The sequence below is a fragment of the Microcaecilia unicolor genome, chromosome 4, assembly GCF_901765095.1.
Source record: "Microcaecilia unicolor chromosome 4, aMicUni1.1, whole genome shotgun sequence".
Taxonomy (NCBI): Eukaryota; Metazoa; Chordata; class Amphibia; order Gymnophiona; family Siphonopidae; genus Microcaecilia; species Microcaecilia unicolor.
In genome coordinates, this window is record NC_044034.1 from 167,970,530 (window position 1) to 167,990,113 (window position 19,584).

General features: G+C 47.0%; 2 protein-coding genes across 3 annotated transcripts in view; one reads left to right on the forward strand and one right to left on the reverse strand.

Moving 5' to 3' along the window:
* ACP2 (acid phosphatase 2, lysosomal) overlaps positions 1-9,279 on the reverse strand; it is a 73,555-nt gene extending 64,276 nt beyond the window's left edge. For both annotated transcript variants that reach the window (XR_003941926.1, XM_030200900.1), the window contains exons 1-2: positions 9,123-9,279; positions 604-699 (exon numbers count right to left, since the gene is read on the reverse strand). Coding sequence is in view for 1 of the 2 variants with exons in the window: in XM_030200900.1 (XP_030056760.1) it covers positions 604-699; positions 9,123-9,221 (195 nt within the window). In the remaining variant the exon portion in view is untranslated. The remainder of the gene's footprint in view (positions 1-603; positions 700-9,122) is intronic.
* A 256-nt stretch (positions 9,280-9,535) lies between these two features.
* The window catches only part of NR1H3 (nuclear receptor subfamily 1 group H member 3), a 116,299-nt gene continuing 106,250 nt past the window's right edge, over positions 9,536-19,584 (forward strand). The window contains exon 1 of the mRNA XM_030200903.1: positions 9,536-9,557. The gene's annotated coding sequence lies outside the window, so the exon portion shown is untranslated. The remainder of the gene's footprint in view (positions 9,558-19,584) is intronic.

The window sequence follows — 19,584 nt, forward strand, 5'->3', positions numbered from 1 at the left end:
GTTTCAGAATTCCCTCTATGAATCCAGATATTTCTTCCGTGAGTGTGCCAATACCTGATATGATTGGTCTGCCAGGGTTTCCCAGTTTGTGGATCTTGGGTAGCATGTAAAATGTGCCTACGGAAGGTTGATTTGGTATGAGTTTCTTCAGGTGAGGTTGCGCTTGTGTAGGAAATGTTTTGATAAGGTCTTTCAGCTGTTTTGTGTAATCCTGTGTGGGGTCCTCAGTTAGTTTCCTGTAGTATTTATTGTCTGAGAGCTGTTTGTGCCCCTCTTCAATGTATTTTTGTATGTCCATAATTACCACTGCGCCTCCTTTGTCTGCGGGTTTGATGATAATGCGTTCGTTAGTTTGTAGGGTTCTTATGGCCGCTCTTTCTGGTGGGGTAAGATTGTACAGAATTCTTTTTTGTTTGTTGGAGAGTTAGGTAGAAAACATGGTCTCTTGTGCCCCTGTGGAGTTGAGGCCAAAGACTCCTCCTTGGAGTTGAGGGGGGGGGAAGACCATCTGCAGAGGGATAGACTGTTTGTCGCCCCCCCCCCCCACTCCAAGGAGGAGTCTTTGGCCTTAGCTGGGGGTGGGGGGGACGAGTCGCATCTCACCTGGGTAAGTTGTCCAAAGCCCTGTGGCCAGGCGTTCTCTTGGTGCGGATCCTTGGGGTATGTCTTAATAGGAGAGCGGTCTCCATGGCGGTACACCTGCCAGAGAACACACCAAAAGAAAACAAACACATTTTGACATAATGTGTTGCAAATGTTAGGTACAATAGTAAGGAAGCCCAAGAACAGGTGGAATCAGGCAGAGCTGTGGGAAAGTATTTATTTATTTAACACCCCACACACACACACACACAAAAAACCTGTCTCTAACTGTTCAAATAAAAGGAACTGCAGTGGGGTCCTCTATGGCACTATCCATTGCTAATTTACATGTTGCTAATTTTGAGGAGATGTTTCTTTTATTTCAACAATTTTTATAAACCAGCATGTTGAACAAAGCTATCTACATCAATACAGCGTACATTGAATCTCAGGAACATGCTATATAAGAGCAAAAAACCATTGGCACAGAAATAATTGTCTCCCCTTCCCTAGGAGAAATAAACACATCCTTAAACAACAAAACTGGCCACTGACTCAAAAAGGCAATAACAATAAAATCTTATGAACCTTGATCCAACCCAGCTGAGCATTCCTCCCTCCTTCCTTCTACAGGACTCCCCCCCCCCCCCCATGCCTCAAGAGGTCTGAACTCTTATGACCCCCCCCCCCCCCCAGAGCAGTGGACGGAAAGCAATTTACCCCACTCTAATCCCACTCCCTCCTCCCCCCTACAGTCTCGCTGACAGCTCAACAGGTGAGATGTTTCTTTTAAAGCACGAGTTCATGGAACAACATTTGAGTTGCAAAAGATATACTGATGACATTTTTATTCTTTGGGAGGGTACAGAGGACGATCGTTTTAAGTTTTATGGATGGATAAATCAGTGTGATCCAAATTTGAAGTTTCAAATTACTTATGACAGAAAAGAAATTCAATTTTAATAAGAATTAATGATGGAAAGATTCATCAAGCATTTATATAAAGCTACCTGATGTGAATTAAGGTTTCACACTACACTAGCTGCCATAGCAAACCCTTAAAAGAAAATTTACCATACAGCCAATTTCTGTGTTTCAAGCAATTATGCACTAGTGAAAATGATTTACCCGTGTTACCTGATTAGCACAGGGCATGCCTACTCTCTGCCTCCAAACCTACCCCCTGTGCTAAAAAATAAAACCTATTTTTATAGCATGTGGGTAGCACTTACTGATCCCAGAACCACCAAGACACCTGAGTGTTTCCCACAGCACTGCCTTTTAACACGTGGTAAGCATGCATTAATTCTTACCACCGCTTAGTGAAAGGGATCTTAAATGGCAAATTAGTGAATTTATTGCATTTTGAGCCCATAAGAGGAAGGGCTTAAAAGTCTGTGTTAACGGCTGCGCTCTAGAAGTTGCCTACTACATGTCTATGCTGCCTGCCATCCGTGTGGATCTCTGATGTGTTGCTTGGTGAGTTGTTTAATCTTTTAATTCTTTGGATTGTGAGTTATATTGTTGTATGTCTGTTTATGATTATGATTTGTTTTCTTTTTATTACTACTATTTTATTATATTTTATTATATGTTTTATAGTTGCTTTTGAGTGACCCTGCTACACATATGTTTTGATGTTCTCTTTAGAACACCTTTTGTGTGTTAGTGGCACAATCACTGTGAGTACACTTGATTTTATTGTTGTCATGATTGGTTTTTGATATTGTGATTTATGATGTATTTTTATTTCTTATTTATAGCTGCCCCTGACGAAGCCAACTGATAGGGTGAAACGCGATTCATGTTGGGCTTGTGTAAGAATACTATTGTTGAATTAAAATGCTTTAACACCAGACACGTATTCTCCTCCTTTGGACTGCCTTATGCTGCCTGCAGACTAAAGTTTCCTTCATTGTGTTCCCTGTTCTGACTCAGACAAATCCACAAAAAGGATACAGATGTGAATGAATAATAAATGAAGGTAACTGCAGGTTTGGAATTAGAGAAATGAAGAATGACATCAGTGTCACACACGTTCTCAAGGATGAGGGGGTCAAAGTCTCAAGTTCCTAAAGGAAAAGACCATTCATTATTAGCCAGGTAGAGTTGGGAAAGCCATCACTTATTGCTGGGAGTGAGCAACAAAGAATGGATCTAATTTGGTATTTGTTGCATACTTCCCAGAGAGGCAGACTGGCTGCTGTTAGAGACAGAATGCTGGACTTGATGGACTTTTGGTTTGACTCAGCAGGACGAAACCTATGCTCAGACAGGTGTGAGCTCCAAATGGCTCAGATGAGGCAGAGATCTGCAGTCTGTATACCCTGAGACAACTGGGGGGGGGGGGGGGGGGAAGAGATCCCACACTCCAGCTACATTGCCATTGTTAGTAAGAAGTAAGCTAAATGCACATTTGGACAGCTTGTTCTGTGTCTGTATCACCCTGCTGCCTTCCCTTACTGATGCTGGCAGAGTGTAGTTCTTTCAGCATTTGCAGCTGTGTGTGCACACCTGGTATATCTTAATCCACTTAAGAATGTGTTTGGTTTAAAATACTTTACAAAAGCTATACTATGTATTTAGTTTTGATGTCTCAAAGACTTGATTGACATAGGCTGGACAAAGCACAGAACTGAACCTGAACTCAAAATCTCACCCAGGCTGTGTGCAGTGACCTGTCGGAAAAATAAAATGCACGGTTGCCACAAATCTGTTAGTCCATTAAATCCTGAGGGACTAGAGACGCATCTCAATCTGTCATAAATTCAGAAGATAACACATAATAGACTAATGCCCACAGATTCACAGTTTAGTTACACTTCATAATAAGGATCTCAAATTCAACTATCCTTTTTCCAAAATAGTTCTATGCCTGGCCGGGGGGGGGGGGGGGGGGGGGGTACTGTATACCTCGCCTGTCCACTTCTCTAACGAACAAACAACCATGGGCATATTAAAGTCACACATAAGGACAGCAAACTGCTTTGGTATAACTACAGCAAATCATGCCTCAATATATCTGTATCAAAGTGAAACTTGCAGGTGGGCTGCCATGCTAGGCTGTAGCACCAAAAAAGCCATAAGTGGCTGGTAGCACGAAGTAGTTTCCAAGTTCAGTTTTTAATGTATAGCCAGGGCTTTTTTTGAGGGGGTACCTGGGGGTACTGAGTACCGGCACCTTCTCCATTGTCTGCTAAAATTGACCCATGGTCCCCAAGTTTTAATGAAAAATCTCAGGCTCTACATACTAATTCTGACTTGTTATAGATTCTGTGCCTGGTTGCAGGGGGCCTGGCTATTGTGGGGTGGGTCTCTCAGTGATCACCCCACCCCTGAAGGGTAGCCTGGCATTTGAGTACCGGCACCTTTATCGCTAGAAAAAACACACTGTGTATTGCCAATCAATAAATACCACCTTAGCAGTTTACATACTGTTTTTTTTTTTTTAAAGAAAAGGATAAAATTTAAAACAAAATCACAATATATACTTTTATATAAATTATCACAGAACCAAAACCACTGCACAATTTCTATATTTACAAAATAAGTTCCTGTATATAATACGTAAACCACTTTGATTGTAACCAATCTCATCTCCTTTCCCTTACATTTACAACCCTTAATACAAACATCCCCTTCATCCCCCCCCCCCCCCACCATATTCCCTCTTATCTGCCCTAGTTCTTCTCCCAAATTTATCCATGTGTAAATCCGAGGGCCCCTTTGCCAGGCATTTTACTCCCTCCCAGGGCTTAATTGTGGGTCTACTTTTACTGCTGTCTTCAAGTGAAACTACCAAAGTTCAGGAAACAAATCTCTTTCAACAGCAGTCAATTTACTAAGGATACTTACATTTGTTGAAGATGTGGTAGTTTGTTTTCATTCATGCAGCAGTGGCACAACATGCCAATAACTGACTGATCTTCTGTCTAGATCTTTAGGTGTGCTGTGCAATAGGATATCTGTGACTCCACTGGAATCTCAGTTCCACATATATCAGAGAATAAATCAACAAATTCCTGCCAAAATGTCTGAGGGCTAGATGCACTAAATGTAATGAGCCAGCAGCGTGGGTTTTAAACTGGTTCTAGCCAGTTTAATGTGCAAGTAGTAAACAGGGACATGCACAAAAGGAAGGAATCGGTAAGGGAAGGGCTTTAACGTTTTTGTTAGTGCATCAACCCCTGAATGAGCAGATAACGAAAACGGAATGCAGATGAGCAAATTAGTATTATAATTTGTATAATTCGTATTGTAATGAGATGCACTACCATTTTCCGATTGCCTTACCATCCATAGAAAACCTCAGGAGAGGTCTGCACCTCTCCTTGGGGCTGCTGTGAGAGAATTGGAAGAAAAAAAAAAAAAAAAAAGGAGAAACCCAGCAAGTAGGGTGAGAGATTTGCCTGTTTCCTTCTTGACATCTCTCTCTGCGATCAGCTCACTTCAGTTTGCTAGGACTGTAGTACTTGGGAAGCCTGCACTTTAGACGGCAGTGTGAAGTTGTTTAACCATCATCCCCACCTCCCCACCCCCGATATCACAGTCCGCCTCACACGCGGATTCTGCTATACAATAACAACACCGATACCTACAGACACGATCTCTGCCTTCTCTTTCCAAAACACTTATGGGAAGCAGCGATCAGACGGGGCTACGAGGATGCTTTCTCTTCCTGCGCTGCAAGACCCACTACCCAGAGACTTGTTTCCTCGATCCAGACCATTTACTCCTAGCCCCGACACATTTGCCTGTTAACGCGAGTGATTTCTTTCTGGAGGGTTTGGAGCCAAAAGGAGAAACTTGTGACCAGATGCAATTGTTTTTTTGGTTGGCATCGCGGGGCTCTTCGGCTGCTGTTTTCCTTCTGAGGAGCGTGGGGAAGGGGCTGAAGACTGCAAGCTGTGGACAAGGGCTGGGCTACATCCTACAGATGTTTTTCTTACCTGCCCTGGTCATCCTGAGCGCCAGCAGCACCTCGGCAGCCCAAGGTAAGAGAGAATCCTGGGCGGAGGCTTTCACTTGGGTTTGTGCTTGCAGGCTGCACAGTTGTGAGTTTGAAGAAAAGCCCGTCCTGCTCGTCAGGGATGCCCTTTTTTTTTTTTTGTTTTTTGAGTGAAGGACGTCCTTGGCATGCGCAGAGCAGCCAGCATAATGCTTGGCTGCTCTGCGCATGCTCAGCTGGCCGACTGGCTTGGAAGGAAATCACATGCAAATGAACTGGCAGCGACCAGCTCATTTGCATGTGATTTCCTTGATGCGTGCCCATTTCTTACAGATTCGCTAAGGAATCTGTAAAGGAAGGGCTTTAACGTTTTTGTTAGTGCATCTACCCCTGAATGAGCAGGCAATGCCACCAAACATACATGAACATCCTCCTCTTGTTTGTATCACCACAAGTATCCAACAGACAATAACCCATACAGTTTCTTCAATATAACAGAGGTTAAGTACCATCTATAAAAATCTATATATGCTTTTTTATTTACCAATTTATCTTGAATCATTCCTGCCTTTGACAGTTCCACTCTCAAAATGGCTGCTGTGCCCTCCCGCAGCAGCCATTTTAACAGCAGAGCCAACATGGATAGGAACGACTTGGGATCACTCCTGCCCCAACTAGGCCATTAGGGTTTGTAAATTAGGCCTGGGTGGGGGGGTGGATTTTGTTCAAGGTATTCAGGAATGGGACCTGAATTTGTTCAGCGAGGGAAGGTGGAGTAGGGCCTGCTTTAGTTCAGGGGAGTTTCTGTTTCAACTAAAAATGCACTGACATTTCTGTATAAAACTGAAACAAGGCTGACTTTTTTAAATTTCAGGCTGGTTTTGGTGCTGAAACCAAATTTGGTTGGCCTCTACCAGGAGATTATTCCCACCCTAACCCCACTAGACCCCAGGATTTGTAAAAGTGGAGGGGGTGATGGGAGGACTTCAGGGTAAGGGGGAGATTAATCACTTATGCCCAGACCCTTTAAGATGTGGCTTGGGAGCATTGGGACACAGATTTGGGGTGCGATGCTCCTGACTAGAAAAAAAATACCAGCTTTTTTATTTTTCCAGGAATAACATGACTTTCAGTGATCTGAGTAAGTTACATTATTTGATTTACATGGTAATGAGGTGTCTTGCATGCATTTGCATGTTTTACATCTCATTACTATGTGTCCTTGGGTAATTTAAATTAAATGTGTGTTACTATAATATCACCCACATTATTACCATTAAACACACATTTGGGGGCAGACAATGCATATTATGGCCATAATGCATCTTAATAAGTATCCCCATTAAGAGTGAGCAAAATGTCATCTGCAAACAGGGAAACTTCATAGTCACTCTCCCATTTCTCTGTTCTGGTAAACTTTAGTTGCTAGAGACTTTATTGTCAATGTAAACAGCAACAGGGACAAAGGGCAGCCCTGCCACATCCATCTCTGGAGGGAGAAACTCTCCGAGTACCCTCCATTAACTTTAGACCGCGCTCTGAGTTCTGCATATAAACGCTCTGATCCAAGCCAAAAAGTTAGGTCCAAACCCAAGGCATTGCAAGACTCTAAACATAAACCCCCCACTCTACTCAATCGAATGGCTTCTCAGCTCAATCAATAGTAGCAGAGTGGGGTCTGTCTGCCTGTTAATCATGTGTTAGGCGGTGAGAGTCTGATATGTACAGACAGGGAGAGGGATCTAGGGGTGATTGTATCTGAGGATCTGAAGGCGACAAAGCGGTGGCCGTAGCTAGAAGGTTGCTAGGCTGTATAGAGGTGTGACCAGCAGAAGAAAGGAGGCCATACCTGGAGTATTGTGTTCAGTTTTGGAGGCCGTATCTTGCTAAGGATGTAAAAAGAATTGAAGCGGTGCAAAGAAAAGCTACAAAAATGGTATGGGGTTTGTGTTACAAGATGTATGAGGAGAGACTTGCTGACCTGAACATGTATACCCTGGAGGAAAGCAGAAACAGGGGTGATATGATACAGACGTTCAAATATTTGAAAGGTATTAATCCGCAAATGAACCTTTTCCGTAGATGGGAAGGCAGTAGAACTAGAGGACATCAAATGAAATTGAAGGGGGGCAGACTCAAGAAAAATGTCAGGAAGTATTTTTTCACGGAGAGAGTGGTGGATACTTGGAATGCCCTCCCGCAGGAGGTGGTGGAGATGAAAACGGTAACGGAATTTAAAAATGCGTGGGATAAACATAAAGGAATCCTATTCAGAAGGAATGGATCCTCAGAAGCTTAGCAGAGATTGGGTGGCAGAGCCGGTGGTGGGAGGCGGGGCTAGTGGTTGGGAGGCGGGGCTAGTGGTGGGTAGACTTTTACGGTCTGAGCCCTGAAAATGACAGATACAAATCAAAGTCAGGTATAAACAAAGTAGCACATATCTTGTTGGGCAGACTGGATAGACTGTACAGGTCTTTCTCTGCCATCATCTACTATGTTATTATTCTGATTCCATCCTTTTCTTACATCTATTTCCTGCCTACCCAAAATAAAGTCTGACTGGTCCTCATGAATTTGGCAAGAGATCAGCCTGATTAGCCAGGATGCCAGAACTGCTGCCAGTATTTTGATATCAATATTTAAGAGCAAAATTAGTCTGTAGAATCCACAAGATGGATCTTTACCCTCTTTCAGGATAACCATTATCCCTGCTAGATTCATTACTTGAGCAGAGGCTTTGCCCAAAACAAAACAGTTAAAAACATCTTATTACTGGATTCATTAGGGGCCCAGCAAATACATAAATTTATAGCTCACATCATTTCCTCTTCCTCCAACACTGGCAGGTCTACAGAGGCTAGGTAAGCCTCCACTCCTTCTCCCATTCCAATGTCTGATGTGTAAAGCTCTTTCTAATAGCAAGTAAAGCTATCGGGTCTTTCTGAGCCCTCTTTTCATCTCTCACCTGCTGTATTCGCTCTCCATACCTCTGTCCTCTCAACTGAAATGCCAGCAGGTGGCTACTCGTTTTCTCTACAAGAACATAAGAGTAGCCATACTGGCTCAGACCAATGGTCCATCTAGCCCAGTATCCTGTTTCAAACAGTGGACAAGTCAGGTCACAAGTACCTGGCAGAAATCAACTCCTGGATTACACACTTCATCCATCTAATCTGTTCCTCCAAGCTTTCTCTCTCTCGGCATGTCTGGTTTTACTCTTTCCTACTGAATTCTGTAGTTCTGTTCTTCTCTGTTTTACTTGTTTGTTTTTATCTTTTATGACTGTAAACTGCCCAGTAGTCTATAAGATGCAATCCGCTGGTGTTTTATTAAAGTTTCTCCATGAATCTCGTTCTTTCTATATCTTTCACTTATTATTTCTGTTTCAGAATGCTTTCAGGGAAGCATTAACTAGCCACAATTGTAACAAGTAAGATGCACTATGTAACCTTTCTTCATAAATTCTTAATATAGAAAGCTAATGTAATATGACGAGCCAGGTATCAGCCTAACAAGGAATGGGAATTTCTCTGGGACCACTGAACCAATCGGGTATCCACATCTTATTTCTCTGCTTCTACCCTTCACTCACCAGGGTGACGAACCGGAGTTGCCGTCCTTCAGTCAGGGACAGACCTGCCAGGCACAAAGAAAGCAAAAGCGAGATGTTGGGATGAAGAAGAGTCGCCATCACTACCTCTTCCGGCCGGAACTCCAGTGCTGGGGTACCAGCCCCGGGGGGAAGAGGCAGCAGAGCACCGGAAGAAGCGCCGCTAAGCTATAAGCAAGGAGGTTGGAGGAATCAATTGGGGCAATCAAACCTACTTGGCTAAAAGTGACAAAAACTTGCTGAAACCACAGGAGGCAGGACAGAGGGACAGAAAAAAGGCGCTGCGCACTGGAAGTGGAACGCGTCTACGTCATTTTTGTTGTGTTTTGTACGTGTGTCTCGGTTGTTTGCTTCTATGCTTGTATCATTGATGTGTGTAGGGTGGTGAAATAATGGTACCCTCGTTACAGGAAGAAGGTAATAATGTTTACACATTTACTAGCTTACAGTAGGAAAAGGAGCGCATTTCAAATCCAGTATTCCCCAGGATAGACGGTTCTCCCGGGAACCTCCTGTTAATTTATGCAAATTTAAATGAGCTGGTGCCAAATTTCACCAACAAACATAGGAGCCGGCTCTGTGGCTGCTTAAACACTCCCAATATTGAGAAAATTCCTTGTATGTTGCCAGGGAGGGTTAATTCCACTGTGCTTAGCACCCCAAATAATTTTGAAGTTTGCTCCCATGCCTACAAAGTACTGGAAGTTATGTTAGGGGGGAAACTGGAAGTAGACTGGGGCTGTGATTGAAAACCAGTCAAGATATGGGGAAGAGAACTGATATACTGTAGTTGCCAACCTTGGGTGTACTGAAGACATTACTTGATGATGACAAACACAGAAAAACTATGTATGGGGCAGAGCAGGGCTGAAGAGATCTTCTGGATAAATAATTTTGAAGAAATATCTATAAAGTGCTGAAGAAATAAAGAAATAGGCCAAATTTAAATGAAGGAGCCAAATGGGTCATGTCACACCATGTGCAAATGAGTCTCACCTGTAATACTTAACACTTGTGGATTAGGGAGGTAGAACTACAAGAGCTGAGGCTGGAGACAGATGGTCCTCAGAGATATTTTTTATAGTATTTTTATGGTAGCTATGTGATCATCCTGGCCAGGTTCTAACAACAAAGTTTATGGAACATGATCTTATTAAAGAGTAATGGGATAGGAGGCAATGTTGACCTGGGTTCGATTCCTACTGCAGCTCCTTGTGGTCAACCATGGACAAGTCTTAACCCTCCATTGCCCCAGGTACAAAAACTTAGATTGTGAGTCCTCTAGGGACAGAAAAAGTACCTGCATATAATGTGTAAAACACTGCGTATGTCTGGTAGCGCTATAGAAATGATTATTAGTAGTAGTGGATTAGGAATTGGTTATTGGACAGAAAACGGAGGGTAGGTTAAATGGACATGTCTTTCAATGGAGGAGGGTGACTACTGGAGTGCTGCAGAGATCTGTATTGGGACCTGTGCTATCTAATATTTTTTATTTTTATTTTATTTTATTTAAAAGCATTTATATCCCACATTTTCCCACTGGATGCAGGCTCAATGTGGCTTACATAAGCTAAATTAGGAATACAGTACTAATGGCATATTAAACAGTACAAACAGTAAATTAAAGTTTGGTATAATATTCAACAGTAGAATAGTAAAGAAAATAGATTCAAGTGTTTCTGGATTATTTGAAACCAAAGACATTAAGCTGATTATGTTGAATTTGGAGGGTAAACCTTTTTGAATAGTACAGACTTTAATAATTTTCTAAACTTTAGATAATTTTGGGTTGATTTAACTAGTTTAGGTAAAGCATTCCACAGTCGAGTACCCAGGAAAGGGAAATTGGAGGCATATGTTGATTTGTATTTGAGGCCAAAACAGTCCGGATAGTGTAGGTTCAAATAAGATCGGGTGGTATTAGATTTGATCCTGGGTGGTAAATCAACTAAATTTAGCATATAATCTGGAACAATGCCATAGATAATTTTGTGAATCAAGGTGCAGGTCTTGAAGGCAACTCGTTCCCTGACCGGAAGCCAGTGCAATTTTTCCCGAAGGGGCTTGGGAGATTCAAATTTAGATTTGCCGAAAATTAGTCTATATATTTATAAATAATCTGGAAATTGGAGTGATGAGTGAGGTGATTAAACTTGCAGATGACACAAAACTATTCAAGTTTGTTAAAATATATGTGGGTGTGAAAATTTTCAGAAAGGCCTTAGGAAATTGGAAGACTGGGCATTCAAATGGCAGATGAAATTTAATGTGGACAAATGCAAAGTGATACACATTGGGAAGAATAATCTTAATCATATTTACCTGAATTGGCCATTGTTGGAAACAGGATACTGGGCTAGATGGACAATTAATCTGACCCAGAATGGCTATTCTTATGTTCTTATATACAGTACGTATTTTTCCTGGAGGACTTATGATCTGAGTATGTATCTGAGGCAATGGAGAGTTAAGTGACTTGGCCAAAATCACAAGAAGCTGCATTGGGCTTTGAACTGAGCTCCCCTGGTGATGTGGGTGGGGGCAGGGGGGAGAGGCAGCATTGCTGGATAGAGGGGAAGGGGTGGGGCTTGGATCTTGGAAGATGATATGCTACATCTGGTTTTGGGGGGAGGGGAGAGGAGGAGATAGAGATATGCTGGATCTAGGATTGGGTGAGAGATGAAGATATGCTGAACCTGGGATGATTGGGGGGGGGGGGTGGAGATATGCTGGAACTAGGATTGGGGAGTGAAGATATGCTGGACCCAGTTTTTTTTTTTTTGGGGGGGGGGAGAGAGATGGCAATATGCTGGACCAGTTTTTTTTTTTTTGGGGGGGGGGGGAATGGAGATATGCAGGACCGGAATTGGGGGGAAATGGAGATGTGCTGGACCCTCTGGGAAGAGGGGTAGAGAGAAAACAGGTTACACTAACACAGAGATAGGAACACAGAGACGACAGTTGAATATAGAGGGAGGATAGGGACACCAAGAGGACAGATGCTGGACAGGATAAATAAGGACACAGAGAGAAGGTGGACAGGACACCCTGGAAAAACAGTGAAAATCACAAGAGACACTTGGACCAAATCAAATGGGAAAATAAAATACTTTTCCCTATCATAAAGCTGATCAAGCCATAGACTGGTGGGTTGTGTCCATCTAACAGCAGGTGGAGATAGAGAGCAATCTTTTGCCTCCCTATATGTGGTCATGTGCTGCCGGAAATTCCCCAGTATGTTCTCTATCTCAGCAGGTGTGTGGTCACACAGCAGCAGCTCTGGCTAGGTCTCCAAGCCTATTTGTTTAGGTTTTGTTGAGTACCTGGGGTTGAGGGCTCTTCGTGAGCAAGTGCAAACCTGGTGGTGCCAGGTCCCTCCTTTTCTCCCCCCCTCCCGCTGGCTCTGTTAAAAAAAAAAAAAATTTGTTTTTAAACGTTCAAAAAGGACGTCCATTTGCAGCTGCTCACTGGAACAAGTCGTCGCTGCTCGGAGCAAGAAGCAAGTAATTTTTACCTTTTACTAGCGGGCAGGGGGTTCCCTGAACGGTCTCCACGTGGCTATGGCCTCGGATGGCAAGGGCGCGAAAAGACGCTCCCCGGAACGCGTTCGCGCGCCTAGCGGGGAAGCGGGGGGCTCGAAGGTAGAGTCGCCCTTTTTGGGCGCCCTTTCGGAGCCGGGAGAGTTCACTGGTTTTTCCTCTGGCGCGGCGGCCTTTTACCGCCTCAGGCGCCCATCCCCCGCTGGCCGCCCTCCCGGTCGTGACCGGCCACGCGGCTCGGTCGGCTTCTTGGGCCGCTGTCGAGATGGGAGACGTTAATAGCTTGGTCGCCCTTGAATCGGGCGACAGTAAGAAGTCGGCGAAATTAAAATGCCCTTCTTCCCGCGCGGCTCCTTCTCGGAGTTTCGCGCCGGACGCCATTTTGGACGCGCAACACGCCTCTCCCCCGCTACTGGGAGCGTAGATGGAGGGCGCCTCTAGGGCCGCGGCACAGGCTGCAGAAATGCACAGACTGGGGGGTTTCTCCCCTGAGTTCATTTTGCTGCTGCATCAGGATTTTCTTATGCAGAACACTGCCCCTGCTCACCTCTCTGATCGGGGTGATGAGGCCTCTATGCTTAAGCGCCCTCGGGTGGATCTCCCACCCTCGGGGGACTCGGTCTCCTCTGATGTGGATGACGGCAGCGTGTCTGAGTTCTCCCAGAGATCCTTAGCGGACTCTATGGAAGAGACTGATCTTCGCTCGGATGGAGCGGACGACCCCTCTGCAGCGCGGCTTTTTCACTCAGAGGCTTTGCCCAACCTTGTGCAGGCCATGAGCATTTTGAAGATTGCCTCTCCGGAGGAAGGCTCTTTCCCAGCCTCTACTGGTTCCGCCATTATGCTGGGAACGAAGCGCCCGCCTAGAACCTTCCACGTTCATGAAGCCATGCAGACCTTAATTTCAGCGCAATGGGATGCCCCTGAGGCGAGCCTGAAAGTAGCCAGGGCTATGTCCCATCTGTACCCCTTACCTGAGGGGAAACGGGAAGCCTTTGTCTGGCCCATGGTAGATTCCTTAATCACTGCCGTGACTAAGAAAACGGCGCTGCCGGTGGAAGGTGGCACTGCCCTGAAGGACGCCCAGGACAGGAGAATGGAGGCGGCCTTAAAGTCGTCCTTTGAGGCGGCCGCTCTGAGTTTGCAAGCCTCGGTTTGCGGCTCCTACGTGGCTAGGGCGTGTCTGACTGTTTTGCAGTGGGCTTCCCCCTCGGACCCTTCCTGGAGGGCGGAATGGCCGACCCTGGAGTCGGATTTGGCCTACTTGGCAGACTTGCTGTATGATGTTTTGAGAGCCTCGGCCAAGGGTATGGCTCAGACAGTCTCTGCGCGGCGGTGGCTCTGGCTTAAGCACTGGTCTGCTGACCATGCCTCTAAATCTCACCTAGCCAAGCTGCCTTTTAAAGGCAAGCTGCTCTTTGGGGACGAGCTGGACAAGATCGTGACGGAGCTCGGCACTCCAAGGGCAAGAGGTTGCCGGAGGTCAGGACTCGGGCCGGCAGTGCCCATCCTGGTTCCTCTAAGGGCCGATTCCAGGAAGTCCGTCGGTATTGCCCGGGCAAGTCAGCCTCCTCTGCCTCCGCTTCCTTCAAATGGAACTTCTCCCCCAAGCAGCATTCCTTTCGTAGGGACCGCCGTCCAGGAGGTTCATCCTCCGGCCCGCCCCCAGGGTCGCGTACCTAATGACGGGGACCTGGTCCATGGCCCAGTGCAGATAGGAGGAAGGTTGTCCTCGTTTCTGGGCGAGTGTTCCAGGGTAACTTCAGACGCTTGGGTCCTGGAGGTCATCAGAGACGGCTACAAGCTAGAGTTCTGCCGACCCCTAAGAGACGGGTTTGTAAACTCTCCTTGCAAGTCTCAGGTCAAAGCAGCTGCCGTGCAGCAGACTTTGAACAACCTGATCCGCCTGGGCGCGGTGGTCCCGGTGCCAGTAGATCAGCTTGGCAAGGGGCGCTACTCCATTTACTTTGTGGTGCCAAAGAAAGAAGGCTCTGCTCGGCCTATTCTCGACCTCAAGGGAGTCAATCGGGCCTTGAAAGTTCGGCACTTCCGGATGGAGACCCTCAACTCCGTAATAGCTGTGGTGAAAAAGGGAGAATTCCTGGCCTCCCTGGACATCAAGGAAGCTTACCTACATATTCCCATCTGGCCGCCTCATCAGCGCTTTCTGCGCTTTGCAGTGCTGGGCCGACACTTTCAGTTTAGAGCCCTCCCGTTCGGGTTGGCTACGGCTCCGCGGACCTTCTCCAAAGAAATGGTGGTCATCGCGGCCTACCTCCGCAAGGAGGGAGTGCAAGTCCATCCCTATCTGGACGACTGGCTGATCCAAGCCCCTTCCTATGCGGAGTGCGGGAGAGCTACAGACAGGGTCATTGCTCTTCTGAGCTCCCTGGGATGGGTCCTCAACTGGGAGAAAAGCCAGCTGCGCCCGACTCAGTCCCTGGAGTATCTGGGAGTTCGATTTGACACCCAAGTGGGCAGAGTGTTCCTGCCGGACAACTGGAGCGTCAAGCTTCGGACCCAGGTGGACTAGTTCCTAGTCTCCTCAACTCTTCGAGCTTGGTACTATGTGCAGCTGTTGGGCTCCATGACGGCAACGATGGAGGTAGTACCCTGGGCCAGGGCTCATATGAGACCACTACAGTACTCTCTTCTGCGGCGGTGGACCCCAGTCTCGGAGGACTACTCTGTACGCCTTCCTTTGGAGCCAGCGGTGCGAAAGGAGCTGAGCTGGTGGCTGAAGCCAGGCAAGCTGTCCGCAGGAATGCCTCTTACGACCCCTGAGTGGGTTGTGGTCACGACGGACGCCTTTTTGACGGGCTGGGGAGCCCACTGCCTGGGACGGAAAGCGCAGGGGCTCTGGTCTCCTGCAGAGACGAAATGGTCCATCAACCTCCTGGAACTCCGAGCCATTCGATTGGCGCTTCTAGAGTTTCTCCCGGCACTGGTGCTGAGGCCTGTACGGGTCCTGTCGGACAATGCCACGGCTGTGGCCTATGTCAATCGCCAGGGAGGTACCAGGAGCGCCCCTCTAGCCAAGGAGGCCATGAAGCAAAGCCTATGGGCGGAAGCGAATCTGGAACAGCTGTCGGCGGCCCACATTGAGGGAGTCATGAATGTCAAGGCGGACTTTCTCAGTCGCCATACCTTGGATCCCGGAGAGTGGCAACTGTCTGCTCGGGCGTTCTTAGACATCACAAAACGCTGGGGCCAGTCGAGCCTGGATCTGATGGCGTCCTCGGCCAAGTGCCACGTTTTTTCAGCAGAGGACGGGACCCTCGATCTCTGGGAGTCGATGCTCTTCTCCAGCAGTGGCCGGCACAGGAGCTTCTCTATGTGTTCCCGCCCTGGCCCATGATGGGCAGGGTGCTAGGCCGGGTGGCAAAGCATCCGGGCCGGGTGATCCTGGTGGGCCCGGATTGGCCCAGACGTCCCTGGTATGCGGACTTAGTCAGACTCTCGGTGGGCGGCCCTCTGCGGCTCCCAGCGGTGCGGGGCCTCTTACATCAGGGTCCCGTGGTGATGCAGGATCCCTCCCCCTTTGGTCTTACGGCCTGGCTCTTGAGCGGCAGCGGCTGAGGAAGAAGGGCTTCTCAGACAAGGTCATTGCCACTATGCTGAGAGCGAGGAAGCGCTCTACTTCTACCACTTACTCCAGGGTTTGACGTACCTTTGCATCATGGTGCGAGGCAGGCTCTGTATCGCCCTTCACTGCTCCAATTTCTTCAGTGTTGGCATTCCTGCAAGAGGGACTGGAGAAAGGCCTGTCGCTCAGTTCACTGAAAGTCCAGGTGGTGGCTCTTGCTTGCTTCAGGGGTCGCCTGAAGGGGGCTTCCCTGGCTTCACAGCCAGATGTGGTACGGTTTCTCAAAGGAGTTAACCACCTGCATCCCCCTTTGCACTCGATAGTGCCTACGTGGAATCTCAACCTGGTACTACGGACCTGGTAGAAACCGCCCTTCAAGCCCTTGCCAAGGGCATCGCTGAAGGACCTAACGCTGAAAGCGGTCTTCCTGGTGGCTATCACATCAGCCAGAAGAGTTTCCAAGCTCCAGGCTCTCTCGTGTAGAGAGCCGTTCCTGCGATTCACTGAGGCAGGAGTTTCAATTCGCCCAGTGCCCTCCTTCCTGCCCAAGATTGTTTCTCGATTCCATGTGAATCAGCAGCTTTTCCTACCCTCCTTTCGTAGGGAGGATTACCCAGAGGAGTACCCTGCGCTCAAATACCTGGATGTTAGACGGGTCATCATCAGATACTTGGAAGTGACCAATGATTTCCGGAAGTCTGATCATCTGTTCATGCTGTTCGCAGGCCCGCATAAGGGTCTGCAGACATCTAAGCCTACAGTGGTACGTTAGGTCAAGGAGACGATCGTGGCAGCTTATGTGGCGGCAGAGAAGATTCCGCCTATTCAGCTGAAGACACACTCTACTAGAGCACAAGCAGCCTCGATGGCGGAGTCCAGATCTGTCTCCTTGGAAGAGATTTGCAGAGCGGCTACTTGGTCATCGGCTCATACCTTCTCACGACATTACCGCTTGGATGTGGCGGCTCGGGCCGAGGCCCAGTTTGGGGCTTCAGTGTTGCGTTCAGGGATTTTCATGTCCCGCCCTGGGTGAGTACTGCTTCTGTACATCCCACCAGTCTATGGATTGATCGGCTTGATGATAGGGAAGGTAAAATTATATATCATACCTGATCATTTTCTTTCCCTTAATCATAGCCGATCAATCCATAGCCCCTCCCAGATATCTGTATTGTTTGTGTTCTGGTTATATTTCAGGTTCAAGTTCAGTCTTCATTTCCTGTTCACGAGGACTTCGTGTTCAAGTTTTTCAATGAATTCTTCAAGAGTTGAGACGAATTTGTGTTACAGTGAGCTGCTGCTTCCTCTCCCCCCGTTTTGGCGGTGGCTGGATTGATATCTAAATTATGCCGGCGCTCCCTCCCGCTTCGTGCGGCTGTAGGGTAGCTTTGTATCCCTCCCGCTTCGGCGGTGTTAGGGTAAGCCAGCTCCTCCCGCGGTTGCGGTAGCAGGATAAGCCAGTTCCCCCCCCCCTGTGTTGGCGGGTGTGGTTTCCCGCCCACCGCCCTGGCGGTGGTGCTCTGGAATATTTCCCCTCCCCCGCTTCGGCGGTGGTGAGCTGGGCAGAGTGTCTTTTTGTGGGTGTAATTCTCTAAGTGCTGAGTCCTGCGGATGGAGCTTTGATATCGACATACTGGGGAATTTCCGGCAGCACATGACCACATATAGGGAGGCAAAAGATTGCTCTCTATCTCCACCTGCTGGTAGATGGACACAACCCACCAGTCTATGGATTGATCGGCTATGATTAAGGGAAAGAAAATTATCAGGTATGATACATAATTTTACCTTTTCTACCTTTGTAGTTTGAGCATTTTATTTTGTATTTAATTGGAATGTATCACTTTTGGGAAATGTGCATCTCTGATATCTTCCACTTCAGTTTCTCTGTCTCTATTATTGCTGTATATGCAAGTTTGATTTCTTGAGGTTTACAGTTTTTTTGCCTTCACATTTCTATTACTAATGTGCAGTCCCTTGTTTCATTTTTGCTGAGGCTCTGTCTATGTTTTGCATGTGTGATGAAGGTGCGGTATTTTAGCTTTTAATTTCTATGCAGAGATCTGTAGCACTCCTCTTTGTTCTGTTTTCTCATTAGGGTCTGTATTGCTGTTTTAGGGCCAGATGTGATATTTGTAGTCTTGCCTTTTCACAGATAAAGTTGTTGCTTCTTACAAGTCTGTCTTCTGAAACTGTGTGGTGTCCCTGAAATTAGTGAAGTCCCTGCTCCCTCCCTCACCTCCTCCAACAATAAGCCGCCCCACTAGCTCCTTCCCCTGCCAGATCTGTTGTCAAAATGGCTGGCATGACTATGCTGCAAGTTTGGCAGCCATTTTGAGACTGGAGCTGGCATGACTAGATCGCTGCTTTCCATACCAGCTCCAATCTGACAATGGCTGCTGCATAGAGAGCTGCACAGGAACGGGGTTCGCGGGAATCCCGCGGGATTCCGGCGGGGACGGAGGCAGTTCCTGCGGGGTTCCCGTGGGGATGGAAGCAGCTCTGCGGGTGTCCCGCGGGGTTCCCGCGGGGATGGAAGCAGTTCTGCGGTCTTCTCGTAGAAGGGTAAGCTGCACCTGCACCAGCCTCTCATCTACCGAATACCAATTTCTTTGAGTGCTGTCTTCTCCTCCTCTTCTTCTTCCTTGCTTTAACAGCACAAATGTGGAAAGTCTTCCATTAAGGAGGTGGCAGAGTCACAAATGATGATGGAATTCAAAAAGGGATGAACACAGAGGATCTCTAATTAGAAAATGGAAGTTATATAAAACCTAACCTTAAATGGCTGCATGTGTGTGGATGTGTCAAGTGACGCTTAGATGGCGACTCTGGCTATGATGAACTAGGGCTGATACCTGGCAGACTTGTATGGTCTGTGTCTCATAAATGGCAATCTGGTTTAGGATGAGCTGGAAAGGGCTTAGACAGCAACTTCAGTGGCTGGAACATGAGGACAGTGCTGGACAGACTTTTACGGTCTGTGTCCCACAAATGAGAAGACAAATAGACTGGAGTGGGCTTCAACGGCAACTCCAGTAGTTGGAACATAAGGAATAGGGCCAGATAGACTTATGTGGTCTTTGTTCCAGAAACACGAAAGAAAGACCATAATCAAGTATATAATATCACACTCGTTGATTTAATGATGAATTGGTCATGAGTGTGACTATTGGCAGAGTGGATGGACCGTTCAGGTCTATTTGCTGTCACTTACTACGTTACAATTAATCCTCTTTGCTTCCAGGCTGGTGCACAGACCTCAGCTCTGACACAGGCACGAGAATCAGATGTCACCTGACCTACTGGCGCGTGCATG